The sequence below is a fragment of the Adiantum capillus-veneris genome, chromosome 3 (assembly GCF_014529385.1).
Source record: "Adiantum capillus-veneris isolate H3 chromosome 3, ASM1452938v2, whole genome shotgun sequence".
NCBI lineage: Eukaryota > Viridiplantae > Streptophyta > Polypodiopsida > Polypodiales > Pteridaceae > Adiantum > Adiantum capillus-veneris.
The window spans coordinates 145,368,562-145,391,500 of NC_140933.1; the positions used below are offsets into that span (position 1 = coordinate 145,368,562).

The 22,939-nt window shown below is 42.7% G+C and overlaps 1 protein-coding gene and 1 pseudogene across 2 annotated transcripts in view; both read left to right on the forward strand.

Annotated features, from left to right (window-relative positions):
* Positions 1-208: 208 nt before the first annotated feature.
* The window catches only part of LOC147461862 (SNARE-like superfamily protein), a 118,981-nt gene continuing 96,250 nt past the window's right edge, over positions 209-22,939 (forward strand). Inside the window, exons 1-2 of one of the 2 annotated variants that reach the window (XM_086509333.1) lie at positions 209-362; positions 465-580. In XM_086509333.1, the coding sequence (XP_086365459.1) occupies positions 497-580 (84 nt within the window). In that variant the 5' untranslated portion in view covers positions 209-362; positions 465-496. Of the gene's footprint in view, positions 368-464; positions 581-22,939 lie in introns of both variants that reach the window. The other variant, XM_086509332.1, reaches the window with a different exon arrangement.
* Positions 3,846-22,480, forward strand: LOC147461863 (uncharacterized; annotated as a pseudogene).

The following is a 22,939-nucleotide window of genomic DNA, read 5'->3' on the forward strand; positions in this document are numbered from 1 at the left end:
AAATGACATTTTGGACAATAAGGTCATCAACAACTCTTTGTGCTTGCGTATCCACCTGCCTCACAAACTCCTTGCATCAATTTGCACGCACGAGTCTCTCACAGAAGTATTTTTCAATTTTACCTTGGATTATGCCGGTGTCTTCCTGCCATTGGGACACCATAATGACTCAAAACGTTCTTAGAACATCCAGGTCAAGCTCACTCCTTGAGCTAACAGATGCAATTTCGTTGTAATATATTCACGCCTTACATTGGTTAAAAAGGTAATAAAAGGTAATAAACATCAACGATCGTAGACTGTCCGATCTACTCACCCTGCATCCACGCGGGCGCCTGCATGCCAGCGACCTGCACGTCCAGGCAAGGTTTTGTTCTCGTCAGCTCTCTCTCTCTCTCTCTCTGGAACAAGGGGAAGGGAACTCTTGAAATCTAAAGGATTTGGTGTTTGTTTGACTTTTGCAGGTACTATAAGTTGGGTGCTGAAGTAGCACTGTATGGCCACTACGGCTTGCTTTGTGATTGTAGGAGGCAACAACAATAGCCCCCTCTATGAGAGTGAAGTTGGCCCTGCACCCAAGGTTAGACCATTTTAGCCGGGAGGCTTGCTGTGACCACTTTACTTTCTGGGTTAGAGTATATTTCTTTCCCTGCATTTAGGTACTTAGAGGAGAGCTTGGTTCAACTTTAGGTGCAAGGGGATTGTTTAATGTGGTATAAAAGCTGTTAGAAGATACATTGAGATTGTATGATTTTTAGCCATTGTAGAAGAGATGTAGTTGTTAACACACACCAAAGAGTGAACGCTTTCAAGGGATCTTACAGGCAGATTTTTATTGTGTCCGGTCCTAAAACAATGAGCTACTTTGCTAGTGCAATACTTGATTCTATGTGCAAGGTGAGTATGAGGTCTGCCCACAATCTTTGTTAACACTCAGTAGCATTTTGTTTCAAAGAAGACTTTTCAATACCTTTTTTAGTTTCGTCTTCTAGATTGATCCCTAGAAATTGTATTATTCAAGACACACCTACTTCTCCTTTCCATCGAACCGGCAAGGAGTTCTTGTACAAGTGGTCCTTCTTGGACTAGGAGCCAGTTACAGCTAGTTTGAGCATTTTCTAAGTGGGAAGGTGGTCTTTTCGATTCTCCTAGATTTGGTTCAAGGTTCCACATGTATATTTTTCAAAGTCACTACCTTGGGTGATCCAGTGCACATGTAGAGACTGCTGAAGAGTTGTGGCAGTTATCCATGGTCTGGATGGTTTCCCTTCAAGGAGGGATGTGGAGTCACTTTGGGAGTTTCCCGCGAGACCGTGATATTACTATAATCACTTTTAGTGAGTGATCGAACGAAAAGACAAACAAAGCGGCAATCTACACACTTGGCAACACTTTTAGTACTTCAAAACAAATGAGATAACAGAGAAATAGAGAATTCACACGGGAACAGGTGGAGTGGCGGAGTTTCACCCCATACGTAGTGGCCCCAAAGATTGGCGCCCCCTTTCAATATTTCTTTAATTGTTGATCTGCAAAGGATACAACTCCCGTCGGAACCAATCTTCCACCTCTGCATCCAGATACCATAAAGACTTGCCCTAGGGACACTTATAAAGAGTACAAGGGTTGCTAAAGCAGAGCCCCAATATCTACTGGCCTAAAAGTACTTTAAATAAAAAGTAACTGCTCTCAAAAAGCTTCACATCAATCTACTAGCGCGAAAAGCAAAAATCAATACAGGTCTGCCACGTTAGCAACGCGTTTCATGGGATTGTCCGTACGGTCAGCCACGTAAGTATGTCTACTGTAGTGCCACACCATGAGACTTTTGCGTGTGGTTTTATTGAAAGAACCTCTAGGGAGCCTTTTTATTAAATAGGCCACTCCGCAGGATTTGTAAGTCGGAAGGTTTTTGTGTCTTCTTCTTTATTAGCTTGGGCTCCTTGGCGAGTGTCCCATAAATAGGTACCTTATCTTTTCTCTAGGGTCTAGGCCCCTCGGTCTGAATCTGCAAAACACAGTCAAGTTAGTTCTAAACCCTAAGGTCACTGAGGTCATTGAGATACCCTAGTGATGCAATGCCACATAGAGAGAAATGTTCACGTACATAGGATTCTGCTTTAACCAAGAGATTTGACATGGACCACCTTTCTAAGGAGAGTGAATTTGAGGCAGGCCAAACGAACGCATTCGACCGTTGCATCTATGATCTTGACACAAACCCTAATCCTAAAACCCGTCAGTGGTCATAAATAGCCCTTCTAACCATAGAGTTTTTGCATATAGGAATTACAAACAAAGATTGATTTACCTATTTAGAGTCATGGAGCTGGGTTCTTTTTCTTATAAATGATTTGAGAGGTATAATATAAGGATCCTATTTAAGCTCATGTATACCCTTGAGAATACTCTTGTGAAGATTGGAGTTAAGAAAGTTTCATAGTACTCAACTTTGAGTATTGTTAGATAGATTTCTGAAGTCCAAGTGTCTTATTCTAAAAAATCCCTTGGTTGGAAAGAAGAATTTATTGATAACTATAGACAAGATTGGATTAAGCTCTATTTTGAGATCTCAAGAGGCTTTGGATGCTCTCCCTTCTTGTGTGAGAAAGGTATAGAACCATCCCGCGTAGCTTTTAAATATGTCAAAACTTTAGACAAAAAGATTTCAACTATAGTGACATTAAACGTAATCTTAAAAAGCAAGAAAGGTTGGCAGTATGAGGTATTGATTGCTCTTCAATTTTCTTTTTACGTAAATCTTTGGGTCATGTAGTTACTTCGAATTGTTCTATTCTTCCTTCTTGTTCCTTGAAAGACCTCTCTAGAGGTACTCAATATAGACTTCCTTCCTTGGATGACGCTTGTCTTTTCAAAGCCATAGAGAAAGGAATTTCTAGTTTTGTAGTAAAGTTTGATGAGTCTTTAGGAGTTCAAGGTGTTTTTACGCATTGGAAGTTTGTAGTCCTCAAGAAGCTTCTTTGAAATTAGTATCTTGCTCTAGGAACGTTTCTTCAGAAAGGAATAGCTTATCTTCTTTTGATCGTTATGCTTAGGAAATTTCATCGTGATTTTGTAATCTCTTACATAGATAAGTGCTCTAATAGCTTTGTTGCTACGTGTAAAAAGTTCTATTTAAGTGAAATAAACTCTCAAAGTGTTACAATGGTTGTGATGCAAGAGGTCATCTTGAAACATCAAAACTTTTGTTAGTCTTTGGTTTCAAGTGCCAGCCTAAATTACCATTTTTTTAAACCATATGGAAACTCCACAAAAATCCCATAAAACCTAGATCTATAGCTGCTTCTTGTAACACCTCTTTGACAAAGGTTTTCAAATGGCTTAGTTATTGTTTCAAAGCCATTTTACCTAGAGTATATGAACTTTGGAAAAATCTGCTAAAGGAAGCAGACGTACCTACCGATTCAAGTTGGATTTTAATGAATTGGTAGGTGTGATTCCTGTTATAAAGGTTTTTGTACTCTTCAAGAAGATTTAAGGAGAAATCTTCTCCTTTATGTCTCCAAACTTTTGACTTTTAGCACTATATACAAAGCTAAATTTGGAGGACCTTAAATTCAGATTCAAGTGTTTTATTTCAAAAAGTTTTCGCATACAAGTTTGAGAAGGATAGGTATAAGGTAGTGCTGGTAGAAAAGTTAGCCTTGAACTTTGACTTCTTATGGTTAAAAAGTAAGAATGTAGACGTAGCGTCGTAGACAAAGGAAGAAAGAGATTTACCAGTATTATAGATGACATTGACATTATATCTTGGTTAGATTTTCTTTTGGATAATTTATTTATAACGGTTAGTGACTCTTTTCAACCAAACGATTGATATCCCTATGGGCACCAATTGTGTTGTTTTCCTTGCTAATTTCTATCTTTTTACTTATGAGTTTGATTTTATGGAGCGTCTCGTCTTTGCTAACTCTTGCCCAATATTTTTGCACAAGTTATGCAATGTAAGATGCTTTGTAGATAATCTTTTTGTTCCTAACGTTCCTTCTTTTCAAGATTTTATGTTTTTGAACTTGAGTTCTATAGGTGGAGGAATTTATCCTAAGGAGTTTTGTGAACTCAACTGTACCACAAATAATGGTTGTTGTGCCTTTTTAAACCTTAAGATTTTACAGTAGATATCTATGATAAATGCCTTGAACTGGAATATGCCATTCTAAATATCATTCGTATATGTCACATTTCTTCGAACATTTCTCTTTTAGTTAAATACGGTGTCATTTGCTCTCAACTATTTAGGTTTTTTCGTCTTTGTTCTAATAAATCTGCTTTTGTTGTTCTGTTGTGTCATTTGCCAAGGTGGCAGTGTAAGATGCAATGAAGACAAGAACTTGCTCGTAATCCGGTGTGCACCTTAGCTCCGATCTAGAACACCTGCAATGCCAAACACATAAACAAGGCATACTTGTGGAGAAGAGAGATCACTGAGGTAGAAAAAGACAGTTTTGGGAAAGGCTTACCATGTTGGTAACAATATGCTCATACAAGTGACCAAGGGTGGTCCGACATAGAACTGACATGTCCAATGGATAGACCCGAGGTGCACACAAATGCGACTGCTATTGACATTGTCAACTGCTCATGCACATGAGATCACCAACATGGCCACAACATGAGCTGGGCTCCCCAACACTGATCCATCTCCTTGCAAAGGAAGAACAGGAGAGAGACAGAATTGGATCTTTGCTCTCCTAGGCAGACACATGAGGATAGTGCTATGCCTGTGACTAAGATGCCCACGGAATTGGCTTCCCTGAGAGGATCACAAGAAGGGAAAGACCTACTGCCCATGTCTCTCCTAGCAAAGGAATTGCCTCCACAAGGATCTTGCCATCATTTGCAAACCTCCCCATGGTTGCCCACCAAAAACGTCGGGGGCCGCCAAGGAAAACGCTAAGGCTGCCGAGAAAAAGGCTAGGGCCTGCCTGCTTGTGGTCTCCTCATGTTGCCCCCTGGGGTGCCCATGAGCGGGCGCCCCTGAACTGGGGCTGAACTCATGTTGCAGATTATAGCGGAGTATCTAGTGTTCTCAGATTTCAGCATTGATGCCGTCGCCGTCATCGTCGTCATCAACCTTGTCGTCATCATCGTCGACATAGTACTCCATAGTAGCAGCATGACCAGCATGATCTCGTTGCCGACCACCGTCTTTGACATAGTATCCATTAGCTTCAGCATCTCAGCATTCAATCATTGTATGAGCATTTGTGCAAGAATAAAAAAAACACTTGCTCTGGCAATAGAGCAAGGGGGCCCTTGAGGGTTGGGACCCGACATTCCAATGTTGTCTCTTTTCTCTCTCTCGTCTTGCGCTTTCTTTCAGTTTAGTCGGAGTACTAGATCAGAGCTAAATCCATAAACACCTCCGTTGCATCTGACAAAGAGAGATGCTTGAACTCTTAACACCCCCTCTCAGTGAGCAATCTGCAACTGTATAGAGAGGGTTTCGTGGACGAGGATATCTGCTACAAACTCCGCAGTGGAAAAGTATCCTGCAGTATACAATCCAACTGCTACCCTCGAAATGTTTCGACATCTCAAGTGAACTGCCAATGTGATCCCATTATTTAGTTTGGCTTTTAGGTATTTATTTTACTTATTTGTCAAAGTCTGGGTAGGGCAATTTATTGAGGTTGCTATATAAGAAACCCTTAGCCCCCATTGTATTATCATCATTCCATTGCCAAGGTTGGTTGGTTCAGTAGTCTCTCTCTCTCTCTCTCTCTCTCTCTCTCTCTCTCTCTCTCTCGTGCTTTTTCCCCTTGGTCTCTACGTTTCCGTATCGTCGACTTTGACATGGTATTAAAGCCGAGATATCCGTGACCTTAGTGGAGCAAGGTGACATCGTTGAGAAGAGGAGCACCCTTGAGAAGAGGCGGTGGTGCTATCCATATCTTCAACGTTTTTAAAACATTGGTGTCGTGGAGGCTTTTCTTGTGCCCTTTGCTCCCCTTCGCTGGTGGACCTAGGCGTTGCAAGTGCTAGCGTTTTGACACGCACATTGTGCAAGTGTTGACGACAGTCCGACGGCAACTGGCTCCCGATAGCAGGGTGCCCACCATTGCTAGTGTTTTAAAACGCTCTTGGAAGCACTCTTGGCGACGTTGTTCTAAAACGCCGCTAGGCAATTGTGGCTCACTCTGTTCGGCGAGCAGCATCCCGAGATGCCTAACCTCTTGCTACACTCCTTGCGATGTGTTTCAAAACGCCTTCCTCTCCTTCCTTTTTTCGTCCATGTGTGGCCTTGGTCATTGCCAGCGTTTTAGAAAGCTTTAGGCAGCTTGCCTTGGCAGGTGGTTTGAAACCCAAGAGGGGCAGCTACAGAGGGCTTCTTATTGGCTTGGGAAGTGAGTAAGAGGTTTGCCAAGGAAAATCTGAGCACTCTGGACTTGCTTTGGCAAGGCGACGCAAAGGAGCCTCGAAGGATTGTGGAGCAGCTTGGAAGAGGCAAGGAGATTGGAGAATTTTACGGCTTGGTTCGGGCAGCCACCTTTGGAGTGCGAGAAGGCTTCGCAAATTTCTAGATCTTGCGACTTCGTCATGGCCCCCCCTTGCTCGACCGCCCTCAACATCGACCAAAACCAACAAATGGGTATGGACATTAGATCAACAACCATCCAGTTAGCGGCCTATGCCTTGGAGCAGTCCTCAAGGAAACCGGAAAATTGTTTGGCTTGAGATTGTGAAGCCAAAAGCAAGTTATCGGTGTTTGAACCCGTAGGTTGGAGTTCAAGGCACATGCATTTGGCAGGGAACCAATGAGATGTATCTAAAACACTATGGACGAGTGCACCAATTTATTATTGTTGGTCTGATTATGGACACATGATGTGTTTCAAAGTTCATTATCTGGAAAGTATTTTCAGACATGATGTGTTCACAGTTCATGAATGGGGATTTTTGGACGTAGTGCGGTGTACAATTCAATTTTCTTATAGGCAATTGATGCTCAAGATGGCATTCTTTTAAGGTACAAAGTTGAGGTAAGCAAATTCGAGGTGTGTCCAATAGACGGATTGTCACAACTTGATGACGTGACATGACCCGAGACATTAAAGTGTTCCAAGTTATGGACATTGGCCGAGGTGGGGCTTGGGGACATAAAGCAAATTAAAAGAGCACCTTGTCTAGCCGTACGAATGTCGAAATTTACGCTTGCTGTTGACGTGGCAAAGTCTATGGATTTCCGTGATTCGCACTGATAATGTTGCTGTACGGATTTCTGCAGATCGCATTGGCTGCTTCTGGCGGTTATCCATGCTCTTACTCAGTGGCGACATTACCGACTCGGAGCCGATTTTACGGTCTTCACTGATCATCAGAGTTTACGCTACTTCTTGTCACAAAAGCAGCTCTCAAAAAAGCAGATGCGATGGGCTAATAGTTTCACTTCGAGATTGTCCATGTACAGGGACATAAGAACTTGGTGGTAGATGCTTTGTCCCGGAAGCCGTTGGTCTTGGCTATGTCTGCGATTCATCATAGAAGCTTCGAGGACATGGTCGGTCAGTACGTCACATATGAACTTGGTGGTAGATGCTTTGTCTTGGAAGCCGTTGGTCTTGGCTATGTCCGCGATTCATCATAGAAGCTTCGAGGACATGGTCGGTCAGTACGTCACAGATCCAGATTTTCTAGATGTATTCACACGAATACGGAATGAGGAGATAGTAGCAGGATATTCCATATGGGATGGCTACTTGATGAAGAAAACGATGTTGTGTGTTACACAACCGTTGAGGGAAAAGGTTCTAACTGAATGCCATTGTCCACCATTTACGAGTCACCGCGGCATTGACACCACCTTGAAAGGTGTCAAGAAGGACGTTGACGATTTTGTACGCAGTTTCTTGGTATGCCAGAAGGTCAAGTTTGACAGGCATAAAGCACAGGGATTGTTACAGCCTTTACCCATTCCCACCCGCCCCTGGGAAAGTATTGCTATGGATTTCATTTTTGATCTCCCGGAGACACATAGTGGATACGATGGTATCTGGACTGTTATTGACAGATTTAGCAAGCAAGCTCATTTCATTTTAGTGAAGAAAACAGCCAAGCCGGATCATTTAGCGAGATTGTTTATTGCCCAGATATTCAGATTACATGGCATGCCTGAGACAATAGTCTCTGACAGAGATCCCCGATTTACGAGTTTGTTTTGGAAGGCTATTTGGGAGAACATTGGCACACGGTTGCAGTTCTCGTCATCTTTCCACCCGCAGACAGATGGGCAATGTGAGACTGCAAATTCAGTCGTACTGGATAAAGTTTTTGTCCTTGGTGGAATTTCCCTATAATAACACGATACACTCTTTGACGGGGAAGGCGGCATTTGAGATTATTGAAGGTGCTACGAAGGTTCCACCCTTCCTAAGCACGAAAAATAAGATTTTTGAAGCCGATCAGTACATGAGGGACTTGGACACTGCTTTTGCCAAGGTTTGGGAGGCTTTAGCAAAATCCTAGGAAAGACACAAGAAGGCAGCTGATCGACACCGTCGCGATTTGAAATTAAAGGAGGACGATTGGGTGCTCTTATGTTTTGAGAAGGCACGCTTACGAAAGTAAAAGGGAAAGGAGCGGCTCTTTCGAAAGCTTAGCATGAGATACTATGGACCTTTCCAGATAAAAGAAAAGATAAATGATGTCTCCTTTAGACTGAAGCTGCCCGATACTTGGAGACTTAGCAATGCTTTTCATGTGAGTCTCTTGAAGCCTTTTAAAGGCGATGTGCCCGATGATGGGGAGCCAAAAGAACAACCCGAAGTGGAAGAAAGCGAGGAGATACTCGTTCCAAAACAGATATTGGCACATAAAGTTAGGAAGATTAATGGTAAAGTGATCGGGCGGTTCTTGGTTAAATTCAAGAACTATCCTGTGTAACAGACTTGGACACTCCAAGTCAAGAATCAATCACGACAGCACCAAATAACCACTTCAAACAATTCACAGATCATAACAGATTTGCACTGGCCCGACGGAGTTCTGTGCCTAGAGATATTGGCCCCAAAGACTTGCGCCCCTTTCGGTATTTCTTTTTGTATTAATCAATCATCAAAGTACAAGAGAGCGGTTAGGGTTTCACTCTCAGACTCTGCGTCGATATGCTCTGAGAAGTGAGGCCCTCACCACTAATTTAAAGATTACAAGGGATGCCCAAAAGCAGAGCCCCAAAAGCTTGAAAGCAAAAGCAGATTCTCTCTCTCTCTCTCTCTCTCTCTCTCTCTTAGAGTCACAAGTTCTCTTTTTCTCTCTCTTTCTCCCAAATCATAGCAAAAAGCGTCGCTCAAAATTTCAAGTCTCTTTCTCCCAAATCATAGCAAAAAGCGTCGCTAAAGTCATCTAGCAGAATACTGTCAGCTATCAGTATCCCTGAAGCTCAAAGAGACATCAATGACTTTAGTATCAAAATCGAGGCATCTGTTGACAAGGGAGCGGAGTAACTCCCCTCTTGTGCATCCCATTGCACCAGATCTCCGGCCAAGCTGAATTTCTGGGTTCCATTTGGAGTAGACTATGCTAAAACCCAAAAGCATCGAGGTAAAGTTTCACAATACGAGGAGTATCTGCTAGGTCCTCCTCCTCCATCCACTTCGCATCAAATGCAGGAAAGTTCTTGAACTTAACCAAGAACCGCCTTCGGACTTTACCTTTCTTCGTATCATTATGTGCCAAAATCTGTTCAGGAACCAGGATCTCCTCGTTTTCTTCCACTTCGGGTTGCTCATCAGGCTCCCCATCATCAGGCACATCACCCTTAACAGGTTTCAAGAGACTCACATGCCATGCATTGTGAATCCTCCAAGTATCTGGCAGTTTCAATCGGAAGGAGACATCATTTATCTTGTCGGTGATCTGGAAAGGTCCGTAGTATCACATACTAAGCTTTGGAAAAAGCCTCTCCTTTCCCTTTTTCTTTTGTAGGCGTGCCTTCTCAAAACGTAAGAGCACCCAATCATCCTCCTTCAATTTCAAGTCGCGACGATGGCGATCCGCTGCCTTTTTTTGTCGTTCTTGAGACTCCTGCAAAGTCTCGCGAACCTTGGCAAAAGCCGTATCCAAATCTCGCGAATATTCATCCGCTTCAAATATCTAATCTTTCGTGCTCAGGAAGGATGGAACCTTCGCAGCACTTTCAACAATCTCACATGGCGTCTTCCCCGTCGAAGAGTGTATCGTGTTATTGTAGGCAAATTCCACCAAAGGTAAGTTCTTTTCCCATTGAGTCTTCTGATCCGAGATACAAGACTTCAATGAATCTAAAATCACTAAATTGGCAATCTCAAATTGCCCGTCAGTCTGCAAGTGGAACGATGACAAGAACTGCAACCGCGTGCTAATGTTCTCCCAAATTGCCTTCCAAAACAAACTCATAAATCTGGGGTCTTTGTCGGAGACAATCGTCTCAGACGTGCCATGTAATCGGAAAATCATCGTGATCATTCTGTGTTCTCGGGACTTGACCTTCTGGCATACTGCGCACAACTCTTCCACGTCCTTTTTGAGTCACGGCCAAGAGAAGTATCTCTCTACCCCCTTCATGGTGGTAGCAATGCCGCGGTGACTCGCAAAAGGTGGACAGTGGCATTCAGTCATAAACTTTTCCCTCAACGGCTGTGTAACGCACAACATAGTCTTTCTCATCAAGTAGCCTTCCCGAAGGGAGTATCCAGCTACTATCTCCCCATCCCGTACCCGTGTGAAAATATGCAAAATCTGTATCTGTGGCATACTGATTGACCATATCCTCGAAGCTCCTATGATGTATCGCGGAAATAGCCAGAACCAACGGTTTCCGAGACAAAGCATCTGCCACCACATTCTTCTGTCCCTGCACGTGGACAATCAGGAAGTGGAAATGTGACAAGATGTTCGCCCACCGCATCTGCTTTTCCGAAAGCTGCTTCTGTGACAAGAAGTAGCGCAAACTCTGCTGGTCTGTAAAGATTGTAAAATCCGCTCCGAGTAGGTAATGCCGCCACTGAGTAAGAGCATGGATAACCACCAAAAGCTATTTCTCATAAATCTGTGCTGTCATCTCCGACCTAGAGAACAATCGGCTCTCGTAAGCAATGACGTGGCCTTCTTGCATCAAGACCGCACCCAGACTACGACCATAAGCATCACAAAATACTTCAAATGACTTCTGCAAGTCCGGCAAAGTCAAATCTGGTCCTGTAGTCAATTTCTCTTTCAATGTCTGAAAGGCAGTCACCTCTGTGGATCCCCACAAGAAAGGGACTCCTTTCTGTATCAAGATATGCAAAGGGAAAGCAACCTCTGCAAACTTTCGAATGAACCGTATGTAGTACGAACACAGTCCCAAGAAGCTCTAGCTTCATGGACATTCTTCCAATCGGGCCAATCACGTATAGTCTCTATCTTGGCCGAATCCATTTGCACTCCTGCTGCTGACACAATGTGTCCCAAAAAGTGTATCTCTGGTAGGAAAAAATTCACTTTTCTTTGCATTAATCACTAACTTGTGATCTCGTAATGCCTCATTCTTGGAGAAAACAATGATGTCGTCAAAGAAAGTGCCAACAAATAGCCTGTACTCTTAAAAAATCCTATCCATCATCCGTTAAATGTCGCAGGAGCATTGGTTAAGCCAAAAGGCATCACCAAAAACTCAAATAACCCAAAAGTTGTTCGAAAGGCTGTCTTAGACGTCTCCCGGCGCGATTCGGATATGATGATATCCACTCTTCAAGTCAATCCTGCTAAAGCACAAGGATCCCTGTAACCTGTCGAGTATATCATCGATCCTAGGAATCGGAAATCTGTTCTTGATGGTGATTTTGTTGAGAGCGCTATAATCGATGCACATTCTCCAAGATCCGTCTTTCTTCAAATCCAACAACAGTGGAGAGCAATACGGTGAAGTACTATGCTGGACAAGACCCTTTTCCAAGAGGTCTTTCACTGGGTTCATAATCTTTTCATTCTGTACTTAGCTCACACGTTAAGATGGCCGGTTCGGTGGCGTGCTTCCAGGTATCAGATCAATGGTTTGATCTTCAGGCCCTTTGAAAAGCAATCGGCATGAGTGTGGAGAAAAATCTTGGTGTTCTTTTGATCAGGTCAAACATATTCAACCTTTATCCATCGTTCAGTTCTCTCCCAAAAGAATGAGTAAAGAAATTGAAGTTCATCAAGTAAAATCTCTAAGCCCTTCATTTATCAAAGTCGCTTTCTTGGCCCGATAGTCAGACACGGCGTAGTTCTTGTGGTACCAAGGGATCTTGAGTAGAACGTCACTCGCGTGCCTTGAACACCCCTGTCATTGCAAACGAAGTTTGCCAATGCTTGGTGTAATGGCAACATCCCATCCGGGTGCCAGTCGAATTATCTATGCCTGTGGCGTCAGCCTGTCGGGCGTAATTCCAAATCGAGCCGCTAATTCCAAGTGAAAAGAAGTTGGCCTTGGCTCCTTCAAAAGAGCTTCTCGATCCTTCACTTTGCCCCAAAAGCGGCAAAGTTTGTACTTTCATTCATTAGATTCGGTGCAGGTCCCACGTCATGTGGTACCGGTTCTGCTTTTCTATCTGCCTTTTCTGCCACGTTCCTCAGCTGCTCTCGAACTCTCAGGCCTGTCGTCGTCTTTGTCATTCTGTTATTTTTGTGCCTTTTTATTGCACTTCGCAGAGATATGTCCATGTTCCCCGCATCCAAAGCACTTCCCCTCTCTGATGAAGCGAGCTCTCTCCTCAGGAGTAAGCTTGGGTCGTGCATCCTTTTTCTCTGGGTTGCTCTTTTTCTTTCTACTTTCATTCCCAGAAGTTTGTTCGGCTCGTTGTGGCATGGCCTCATCTGTGGGGTAGGTCAGATTGCCAGAGTGAATGGCAAAGCCCTGCTTCGCATGACTCATCAACTCCTGAATAGAAGCTGACTTCTGTTCCAAGCAGTGATCTCGGATCTCTGTAGGTAGACCCAAGGTAAACCGCGCAATCTGTTCTCTGAACGAGATCTTCTTGAATGAAGAGGCGGGTAGAAAAGAGCTCCAGAATCTTTCACAATAAGCATTGATTGTATCTTTCTTGGTCATCCGAAGATGGTTCCAAGAAGCTCGTACATCTCATTCATATTCTTACGTCAACCAAGAAGAAATAAAAAGCCTCTTGAATTTCAGCCATGTAACTGGCACAGTCTTGCTTAATAGAAGCGTGGACCACCAAGTGCGAGCATTCCCCTTAAAATAAGAGGCAGCTCTCCGAATCTTGGAGTGCTATGAATAGCGTCCTTCCACGAAAGCGATGTCAAACTGATGTATAAAAGACAAAGCCTTCGAAGCATCGGAGTATCCCGAAAAAGTATCAAACTTGAGTGCTTGGCCACCTTCCTTAAACTCTCGGACTTTCTTGCTTTTATCTTCGAGAAAGTCATACTGGTTGGCTTCGTAAAAATTCTCATTTTTTCGCATAAAGGTTTCCGTCATCGGAATCTGAGCTCTCTGCAGACGAGTCTTCAGTAGAACTGTCAGTCTCTGGGCGAGATGTAGCCTTCTTTGCTTTTTACCTTTTCTGTCTTCTTCGCTCGAATCTGAAGAGCTAGAAGAACTGTCAGAAGGAGAAGAAGAAGAAGAAGAACTGGGTACTCCTTCGAATCGAACACGCTTCTTCCGTTTCTTTGCCTTGTCAAATGTCGACCGACGACCCAAATATCCCGGGAAGTCAGTGCCTTTCTTTTGCTTTTTGCCGTGCTTTTTGTCTTTCTTTTGGACGTCGAAAAGCTGAGCAATCCGTGCATCAACCACGTTCTCTAGTTCCTTCTCCGTATATTTCTTGGAGGCAGAAAGTTTCTTGAGAGCGGGTTTCGGGAGTGGTGTTGTGGTTCTTTGCCACTCTGTCTGTACCTCTTCCAAAGAGGTCTGGTTCATATATTTTGCCATCTTTGGGTCCCTGGCAAAATTGAGCATCATCTTTGTTGATGCTCCATCTCTCGCTGCTCCGTCGGAGTAGGCCTAGGCGGGCTATACTCCGTGCCGGAATCTTCGTTGTGATCCCTGCCCGCATATCCAGATGCAGAGGGAGTCGACTGATCATTGCCTGAAGCCATAGGTGCCGCGGGAAAAAATTTTTCGGGGATCGGATTTCCCATAGAAGAGAAATTGGCCGTGCTCTGATACCACTGTAACAGACTTGGACACTCCAAGTCAAGAATCAATCACGACAACACCAAATAACCACTTCAAACAATTCACAGATTACAACAGATTTGCATTGGCCTGGCGGAGTTCCGTGCCTAGAGATATTGGCCCCAAAGACTGGCGCCTTTTTTGGTATTTCTTTTTGTATTAATCAATCATCAAAGTACAAGAGAGCGGTTAGGGTTTCACTCTCAGACTCTGCGTCCAGATGCTCTGAGAAGTGAGGCCCTCACCACTAATTTAAAGATTACAAGGGATGCCCAAAAGCAGAGCCCCAAAAGCTTGAAAGCAAAAGCAGATTCTCTCTCTCTCTCTGAGAGTCAATAAAAAGCAAGTTCTCTTTTTCTCTCTCTTTCTCCCAAATCATAGCAAAAAGCGTCGCTCAAAATTTCCAAAGAAAAAAAAAATTAAAAAAATAATTTTTTTCAGGCTCGGCGATTTTCAGAAATTAGGGTTTTTGGCAAAAATTAGGGTTTGTAGGGGTTTCTGGCAGAAATTAGGGTTTTTGTTGTCCGTAGCCACGTCATCACTTTGTGACATCCTGCATTGGATGCGAAGTGGATGGAGGAGGAGGACCTAGCAGATACTCCTAAGATTGTGGAACTTTACCTTGAAGCATTCGGTTTAGCATAGTCTACTCCGATAGAACGCAGATTTCAGCATGGGTGAATCTAGTGCAACGGGTTTGCACAAGAGGGGAGTCACTCCGCTCCTTTGTCAACAAATTACCCCGATGTTTGATATAGAGTCACTGATGTCCCTTTGGGTTTCAGGGATATTGTTGGGATGACAATATTCTGTTGTATGACTTTATAAACTGGAATTCTCAAAAATGAAAGTGATATTGATTGATTTGTACTTGACTTGTTTGAGTGCAGGAACTGAAAGACGAAATGACTGCAGCATTTCGGTCTCATAAATCTCTATAGACATGATTGCAATATGGATTAGTTAATCGCACATCTGTGAGGTCCTGACTAGATCTAGATGCGATTGATAAATACGTTGCCGATTAATTATAGTCTGAGATTTGGAATGAATTTGAATGTGATTTGTCATGTGATGTGAAGTGATGTCCGGTGATGTGACTGTCGATTGGTACATGTGGTAGATGTGTTGTGCCTAGTGTGTCGGTACTAACAGTCAGTGTCTACTAAGACAGTTTATGGCCTCTATCTGTTTCTACAGGCATAATCAAGGACGATTACAATTCTTTCAAGAGGGGGGTATGTCACAATTTGGTGACGTGGCAGAAGGTCCCCGGACACACACTGCTGATGTGGCAGTAGACTCCGTAATATGCAAATTGACAAGATGACGTGGCAGGTTGTACGGACGTCCGCATTTTACGCTATTGAGTTGCCGTACAGAACCTCCGCAATTTGTGGCACAAAAAGCGGGTTGTATGGAATTCCGCCAAGAGCGCTGGCTGATTTTTCTGGCTGCTTTTGTGAGAATTGCTTTTGGAGATTAAAAGCTTTTGAGTTGAGAGATTTTGGGGCTCTGCTTTTGGGCATCCCTTGTACCTTTATATAAGTGGGCAAGGCCTTCTCAAAGCTTCTGGATGCAGAGTCTGAGAGTGAGCACCTGCCTACTCTCTTGTACTTTGAAGACAGATTAATACAAAAAGAAATACCGAAAGGGGCGCCAGTCTTTGGGGCCAATACCTCTGGCGCGGAACTACGCTGGGCTGTGTCAATTTTGTGGACTGCTCTGTTGTGTCACGGTAGAATCTTGACTTGGGTTGTCCAAAATTTGCTACAACACTCCAAGGTCAGGAGGGTCGCATCTTATCTCAAGGGAAAACGCCCAAACATGGTGGTCTACTCTACTGTTACAAAGGAAAGACCAATGAAGTGGCTATAGTTCAAGCGGGTTTTTATTTCTTCTTGGCTCACTCAGGAGTACAAATGTGATGTGATCACCACTTGGAATCATCAGCAGATATCCTTGAAGATACATTGGACATTTACTGCCAGAGATTTTGGGATACTTTTCTACCAGCGTCTTCTTTCAAAAGGATCACCTTTAAGCAGTAGATTGAGTGATTTTGTTGTGGTCTACCTAAAGAGATACGGGATCACTGTTTGTTGCAAAAGTCCGAGTTCATACAACAATTAATGGGGCATGCCAAACAAGGGTTTGCAATGCACGTGGGTACTCTTACGTATCTGAGTGATCAGCTCTTGATAGCAAGGACTAGCAAGGACTGGACCAAATTCGAAGAACGGTAACAGAAGACGAGGAAAGCTTGAGAAAAAGAGAACTTCAAGCCCTCGGTTGTCAGCAGAAGAACGAGCTGAGTGTATCAAGGAGGGAAAGTGTTTCGATTGTGGAGAACACAAACATGTGTTGGCCAGGTGTCCACTCAAGGCACCCAGAGGAAAAGCCAGTGAGTTCCTGAGCATCAGAAGAGTGTACACGAAAGGGAAGATGAAAGCATGGTTGGTACTATATTTTGTGGGGACCGACCCGAATCAGATGGACGAGAGTATTGAACTTTATAGAGGTGGGGCAAAGTGGGAGACCAAGAAGCCCTTATTTTCTCCGATGGAAGAGCCAAGGCCAACTTCATTTCAACCGAGTTGGCGGCTCAACTTGGATTTACGCCAGAGGAAATGGGACCATCGGCAGAGGTAGTTCTAGCGGCACCTGGACGGAATGTTGCCATTACACCTGTCATTGACAAACTACGAGTGCATTGTCAGGGGTAATTAGGGCATGAAGACTTTTAGATCATGCCTTTGGAAGGGTCCGACGTTCTCTTAGGAATCCCTTGTTTCCACAAGAACAGTCCAGTGGTCGATTATAAGGCAAGAAAAGCCATCTTGAAGAATGAGAAGGGTAAAGAGATTGTACTTGATGTAAAACTAAAGGGCGAGTCTCTCCCACTTGTATTGGCTTCAACTGTTTCCAAGTTAATGAAATCCAATCTTTTTGTTTACTTCTTGAAAGAATTGAATGATAATTAAAGGTCAAATATGTCCAACCTAAAAAAAGATCAACAAGATTTTTTGCAAGCTCTGGCTGATTGTTTCTATGAAGGCTTACCAGGGGAGTTACCTCTTGCGCGACCTAAAGATCACACGATTGGCTTGATTCTCGGTAGTACACCACCGAACCGGCCACCTTACTGAGTTCGCCGAGCCGAAAATGAAGAAATAATGAGCCAGGTGAAAGAGCTTCTTGAGAAGGGTCTCATCCAACCCAGTACTTCACCATTCTGTTAACCTGTGTTATTGGTTTTAAAGAAAGATGGATCTTAGAGAATGTGCATTGACTATGGAGCTCTCAACAAAATCACCATCAAGAACAAATTCCCTATTTCGAGGATCGACGATGTACTAGACAAACTTCAACGTTCTACTTGCTTTAGCAAAATTGATTTGAACAGTGGTTATATTCAAATTGCTCTTGGGGATGTCTACAAGACAGCTTGTAAGACATCTTTTTGCTTGTACGAGTATTTGGTGATGCCTTTTGGTCTCACGAATGCTCCGGCCACATTCAACCGCATGATGGACATGATTTTTAGAGAGTATAGATCATTTGTGGACACCTTTTTCGATGACATCATCGTTTTCTCCAAGAGTGAGGCAGAGCACCGATTAGTATCGACGACGCAGACGGGATGTCCGGAGTGCGTTTTGTTGTATGCTTGAAAACCTAAGAATGACGCAGATGGGATGTCTGGGGAGCGTTTTGTTGTATGTTTGAACCTCCAAACGACGCAGGCTGCGGTCTAGCGGGCGTTTGGTTGTAAACGCCTCTATATCTCCCGGCCCGGACCTTTAGGTTATGCGGGAGGAGTGATGAGGGAGTCGTTGAACAACTCATGGCCCGGACCTGGATGGTTATTGACGAGGGGAGTGTTTGGCGGCCTTATGTTTCTATGTCTTGTAACATGCATATGTGAGCATTCGTGTTGCATTCCGATGCGCTAGCCATTGAATATTCCTTATTGGATGAGATACTTTGGATATCAAGAGTTCTGATCTGGAATGAGACTCCTTGTTGGATGAGATTCTTCTGAGAAACCAACGACCTAGGATATTAAGAGCTCCAATCTGGAATGAGACTCCTTATTGGATGAGATTCTTCTTGAAAGCCAACGACCCAGGAAATCAAGAGCTCCGATTTGGATTTGGATTAAGAAAATTGATTGTCATTCCTTTGAGCTAACTTGAGTTGCTTTGCAGATTTGCTCTAATTGCGGATGATTAGATTCTTTCAAGAAGGGGGGATGTCACAAACTGCTGACGTGTCAAGTCATTGAAGAACGGAGCCAACCTTCAGATCCCAACCGAGGGGCCTAAAACCTAAGTGAAGAAGCAGAAGCACCAGAAGAAGTTTTACCAACTTGCAAAATCTTGCCGAGTGACCTATTTTTAAAGACGAGTCCCCACCAACTTATGGGACCCCATCCGATGGGACCTAAGTGAACCTAAAGCGATTAAAATAAAGCGGAGCGCGCGCGTACACACACACACACACACTCAACTATCGTGGAAAACTGATGACGTGGCAATTGTACGGACAACTCCGAATTTGCGTTGACATGTTGACGTGGCAGACAATGCGAAATTCCGCGTTTTATGCTGCAGGTGCTGACGTGGCAGCTGTACGGATTTTCGTAGTTTGTGCTGGCAACCTTTAAGCTTTTTGACCAGTTGCTTTTGAGTTTGAATGCTTTTCATGTAATTGCTTTTCAAGGCAAAATATGTGCAGAGAGCTCATTCTCTGGTATGCTTCTTGGAGAAGGTAGGACGGAGTATCGGCTTGTACTGGGTTGAAGCAATATAAAGAAATACCGAAAGGGGCACCAAGGTTTGGGGTTAGTGCTCTCTTGGGGTGGAACACCGCCACTCCCCGTCTCTTGTGTCGTGCATCTCTTTCTGTTTAGATGTTATATGAAGTGCTTAAAGTTGTTCAATCTGTTCGACATGTGGTGTCCGTCCTAGAGAGAGAGAGAGAGAGAGAGAGAGAGAGAGAGAGAGAGAGAGAGAGAGAGAGAGAGAGAGAGAGAGTCTCCTGAACCAATCAACCTTGACAATGAATAACTGAACGTATGATAATGCGGATATAGTCCTTGTGCAGGAGCACAAGTTATGTATGACAGTTATCGTAGATGTGGTAAGTTGTTGCTTGGGGGTTTTCATACATTTTGGGAAACTGTGATTGGACAAAAGTATTCTAGCAATGGTATATGCATTTTTATGGGACATCGATGGTGCCATTATGTATGTGACCATGGTACTTTAGTACATGATAGAACTATGTGGATTACTCTAGAGATTGATGATACCTTGGCTGGTGCTCCCACTTCAGCTCGAGAGAGCCGAGTTTTGGTAGTAGATTGTAAATGTATTGCCTACTGTGGATGTGTGGGTTGTTGGCGGTGAATTTCAACGATGTAGAGACCACTAAGGATTGGCGCACCATTCAGTCCCCATCTTTTCCATATGTAGCACCGTGTGAGCGAGATGCTTGGGACAGATTCCTTTTTGTAGTTTCCGATATAGATGCTTGGCAGACTTCATCTGTGGCTCATACTCCACAATCATTGCTTGTTTTGTGGGGTTTTCAAAGGAAATCTGGTTGTCTGCTCGTGCGACTAAATATATTTTACTTCTTCCTCACCTTCAACGAGCAATGTTGATGAATCTTAGGTACGTCTTTTCGACCCTTCTTTCTTATCAATAGCTGAAGGTAGTCATAATTTTTGTATACCTTTTTCCCTAAAGGTTTAAACTTGGAAGGAAAGTCTTCTTTATGTAAAAATAAGACAATTTACCACAAGAATCCTATGCTTTGGCGAAGGCATCCAAAACTCGAGTTTGTTCTTCCTTCAAGTCGGTTCAAAAGAGTTTGAGGAAAGTCTCATAGTACTCAACTTCGAGTACTGTTAAGTAAATTTCTGAAGTCTTAAGTGTTTTAGTCTAAAAATCTCTTGGTTGGGAAGAAAGATTTGTTCATAACTATTTTTACCTCCCTTGATTTAGACAAGATTGGATTAAGCTCTATTTTGAGATCTCAAGAAGCTTTGGATGCTCTCGCTCCTTGTGTGAGAAAGTTATGGAACCATCCCGTCGTGGCTTTCAACTATGTGAAAACTTTAGGACAAAAAGTATTCAACTATAGTGACATCGGACGTTATCTTAAAAAGCAAGAAAGGCTAGCAATCTCATGTATTGATTGCCCTTGTAGCAAAGCTATCTTTTCTTCTTACGTAAATGGAGCTTTGGGTCATGTAGTTACTACCGATTGCTCTATTCTTCCTTCTGATTCCTTGAAAGACCTTTTCTCTAGAGGTACTAAATATAGGCTCCCTTCCTCAGATGACTTGTCTTCTCAAATCCATAGAGAAAGGAATTTCTAGTTTCGTAGTAAAGCTTGAGGAGTCTTTAGGAGTTCAAGGTGTTTTTACGCATTGGAAGTTAGCTTCTTTGAAATTAGCATCTTGCTCTAGGAATGTTTCTTCAAGAAGGAATAACTGATCTTCTTCGGATTGTTATGCTCTTAGGAAATTTCATGGTGATTTTGTAATCTCTTATGTAGATAGTGCTCTAATAACTTAGTTGTTACGTGCAAAAAGTTCTATTCAAAATTCTTGTTAGGTGAACTAAACTCTCAAACTTACAATGGTTGTGATACATCAAGACTGTTGTAAGTCTTTTAGTCTCAAGTGCCAACTTAAATTACCTTTTTTGTATATAGGTTCCACAAAAATTTTTATAAAACCTAGATTTATAGTTGCTTCTTGTAACACCTCTTTGACCGAGGTTTCCAAATGGCTTAGTTATTGTTTCAAAGCCATTTTACCTAGCGTAAATGAGTTGTGGAAAAATTTGCTAAAGGAAGCAGACGTACCTACCGATTCAAGTTGGATTTTAAATGATTCATTAGGTGTGATTCCAGTCATAAAGTTTTTGAACTCTTCAAGAAGCATTAAGGAGAAATCTTCTCCTTTATGTCTCCAAACTTTTGACTTTACGATGCTATATACAAAGCTAAATTTGGAGGACCTTAAATTAGAATCAAGTCTCTTATTTTTAAAAGTTTTTGGATACAAGCTTGAGAAGGATAGGTATAAGGCATCGCTTGTAGAAAAGTAAGCCTTGAACTTTGACTTCTTATGGTTTAAAGTAAGAATGTAGACTCGTGCATATGCTCTTTCAACTACCTCAATTTTTTCGATTTAATGCTTCTTTTAGTGCTAGGCTTCGTTATGGCCGAGTCTGCCCTTGATCTCAGGAGTCATGACAAAAACTCAGTACGCTGAACTTTGTGTTGATGTATGCTCATGTGTGTGTGCGTGTGCGTGTGCGTGTGGTGTGTGTTGTGTTGGGGAGCATATGGTTCTACACCAACTATTGGGCACTGACGATGTTAGTGGGGATGTCGTGGTATTTAGTCAATACTATGCATAGTGGAGTTGATGGTTATATTGTCTTGTGGGTGACTACCATGGGTCTATACCTTTCACTTTCCTTCAAGGGTGAATCTGGGGCTTATCCTGGATTCATCTAGGTATATAAGAATGTAGCCTAAACAAAGGAAGAAAGAGATTCACCAGGATTGTAGATGATATTGATTTTCTTTTCGATAAATTTGTATATAACCGTCAGTTACTCTCTTTTCAAGCAAACAATTTTTCCCTATTGACACCAATTGTGCTGTTTTTCTTGCTAATCACTATCTTTTTACTTATGAGTTTGATTTTATGGAGCGTCTTGTCTTGTCTTGCCCTATATTCTTGCACAAGTTATGCAATGTTTGTAGATGATCTTTTTGTTCCTGACATTCCTTCTTTTCAAGATTTTATGTACTTGAATTTGAGTTCTGTAGTAGGTGGAGGAATTTATCCTAAGGAGTTTTGTGAACTTAATAGTACCACAAATAGTGATTATTGTGCCTTTTTAGACCTTAAGATTTTTCAGACTCGCATGGGATTGGAAGTACATATCTATGATAAACGCCTTGAACGAGAATATGCCAATCTAAATATCATCTGTATGCCTCACATTTCTTCGAACATTTCTCTTTTAGCTAAGTACGGTGTCATTTGTTCTCAACTATTTAGATTTTCTTGTCTTTGTTCTAGTAAATCTGCTTTTGTTGTTCAGTCGTGCCATCTTATTTCTTTACTCGCTGAGAAAGAATACTCATTCAAAAGAATCATGAAAAACGTTCATTCATTTTTGCATCGTAGTAAGTTTATTTTCAAGTGTTTCCTCCTTTGGAATGTCTAAAATAATTAGTAGTAGATTCAATAAAAGTGGGAAGCTTAAAAGCCCACTTATTGTTTGACTTAGTAACACACTTTTGGATGTTTTGATCTCTAGCGCTTCCTATTATTTTTGCTCTAGCTTGACAAATGCTAGCCTTTATCATGGACGAGTATGCCCATCACCTCCGGAGGGTGATAGAAACTTAGCTCATTGGTTTTATAAAGGGTATGTTCAAAGCATGAATGCCTCTATACAAACCTGCAGCTACTATTGGGAACTGATGACGTAAGTAGGGATGTTATAGGTGTTGTCCAAGCTATGCATGATAAAGGCGATAATCTTGTTCTTCCTGTTTGTACATTGTTTGATTTAGGATGTGTGGACACGTACTGGTTCTTTAGATCCCGCGTCCCATCTGATTACATGCATCACTGTGTCTTCCGAGGCTTGGAGATAGATAGCTGTAGAGCAGTGACGAGGCCTGTTTCATAGGGAGCGGAGCGTTACATTGACAACTCCAAGAGATGAGTTCCTGGGA